The following is a 1,758-nucleotide window of genomic DNA, read 5'->3' as shown; positions in this document are numbered from 1 at the left end:
ACAACCCCAATTTTTTTTCCCCTAGCTTGTTCCCTGGTGCTGTATTTTTTCTCTGATGTTTGAAGGTGAGTTGGGTTTATTTAACTATTTGTCAGTTCATGGTCTCCTAAAAATGAAAAGTTGTTTTTTAAAATCCAAGTAGTAATTTTAAGAATAGATTAATTTAAATGGTCACCAAATTTAAGTCAGTTTAAATAAATAATGGTGCAGTCACATTAGAATAATTTTGTGACTATCATTGTAAATGTGATGCTATAGAGCTATATTTTTTGACACACAAATAACATCATATTATAGTGCTAAATTTTTTTTAAAAGTAAGATTTGGAATTATTTATAACAAACCTATTTTGTTGAAAATATTTACACATATATCGCATACCCCAAATGATTTCTTTTTAAATGGTCACCAAATTTAAGTCAGTTTAAATAAATAATGGTGCAGTCACACTAGAATAATTTTGTGACTATCATTGTAAATGTGATGCTATAGAGCTATATTTTTTGACACACAAATAACATCATATTATAGCGTTCAATTTTTTTTAAAAGTAAGGTTTGGAATTATTTATAACAAACCTATTTTGTTGAAAATATTTACACATATATCTGTGACAAGAAAATTTCTGGAGGGATATACACCAAAATATCAATAGTGGTATATCTGAGTGAAGAAATATTTTTTCTTCTTTGTGCTTATCTATACTTTCTAATTATTTTACATTCATGGTAAATGCTTAGGTGGTGTAGGTACAAGCCCACTGCCTTGCTAGACACGGACATGTTTTGTCCACATGCAGATATCACATTCTAAGTTTTGAGATATTCATATTGGAACTAAGGCCAATTGTCATCAAAAGTCATGCCTTAAAACTCTCTGAGTTGGTACAATCCAGTCAATAAGTTCTTTTTTGCTTCAAGAAAAAAATATGTACAAATTTAACAATACATTTTTGAGGCCTGAAAAAAACCAATGCTTTTCTTTGTTCAAATAAATCTTAATTTAGAGTCGATACTTAAACTTTCAATACATAAGGCTGTTTAAATAAAACTGAGAATGTAACCATGTAAAATATAAACAATAGGAATTTGCATCTGTTGTCTCTATTTTCTCAAGTTTAGGAGGCAGTTATCATTAAAATTAGAAAGCAATTGTATATGTTATAAACAGAGTATTTTACCTTTTTTGGACAAACTCATTTGCAGTTGATATAAGATAATTTTCCACACGGTGCCCAGTGAGGTTATAAATTATTTGGGAGGAGTAAGTTCTTCTATGAGGTGGGGAATAGTTAAATTTAGGACATTCCTGGAAAATAAAGTTAAAAATTAAGTTTTTTCTGGCCAATGCTGTGCAAAGTAAATCGACAGTATCAAGGAGCTTCAGTTTCAGGATCTGTCTACTACTGCATTGGGTAGAGTGTGATAAGACTGTCCTTTGACTCCAAAGAGCTTTGAAAAAGTCATCTTACCTATGCCAAGAAATTAGAACAAATAGCTATTATTTCTGTAGAGCATATATACATGTGTTTAGCACTCACTTAAAGCTCACAAAGAACACAAGTTAACAATATGTGATATTTCTTTCACTGTGCTGACAAGCTTAATGTGTTTGGAGAATAACATTAAATATTAAAATGACTCAAAATTCTCTCAATAATTCACAGGTAAGGAAAAAAAATATTTGCCCCAAATTGAAATGATAACATGAACAGACATAACTGCTCTAGGGACAGTCAGCAGTGGATGAAAAATTCAC

General features: G+C 30.3%; 1 protein-coding gene across 1 annotated transcript in view; it reads right to left on the bottom strand.

The window, feature by feature from the left end:
* ABCA12 (ATP-binding cassette, sub-family A (ABC1), member 12) overlaps positions 1-1,758 on the bottom strand; it is a 203,578-nt gene that overhangs the window by 54,684 nt on the left and 147,136 nt on the right. Inside the window, 1 exon segment of the mRNA XM_012651460.1 lies at positions 1,181-1,308. Coding sequence (XP_012506914.1) covers positions 1,181-1,308 — 128 coding nt within the window.

The sequence above is a fragment of the Propithecus coquereli genome, unplaced genomic scaffold, assembly GCF_000956105.1.
Source record: "Propithecus coquereli isolate 6110/MARCELLA unplaced genomic scaffold, Pcoq_1.0 Scaffold357, whole genome shotgun sequence".
Classification (NCBI taxonomy): domain Eukaryota; kingdom Metazoa; phylum Chordata; class Mammalia; order Primates; family Indriidae; genus Propithecus; species Propithecus coquereli.
The sequence above is the reverse complement of the archived record's forward strand: the minus strand, read 5'-3'. Positions and strand labels throughout refer to the sequence as shown.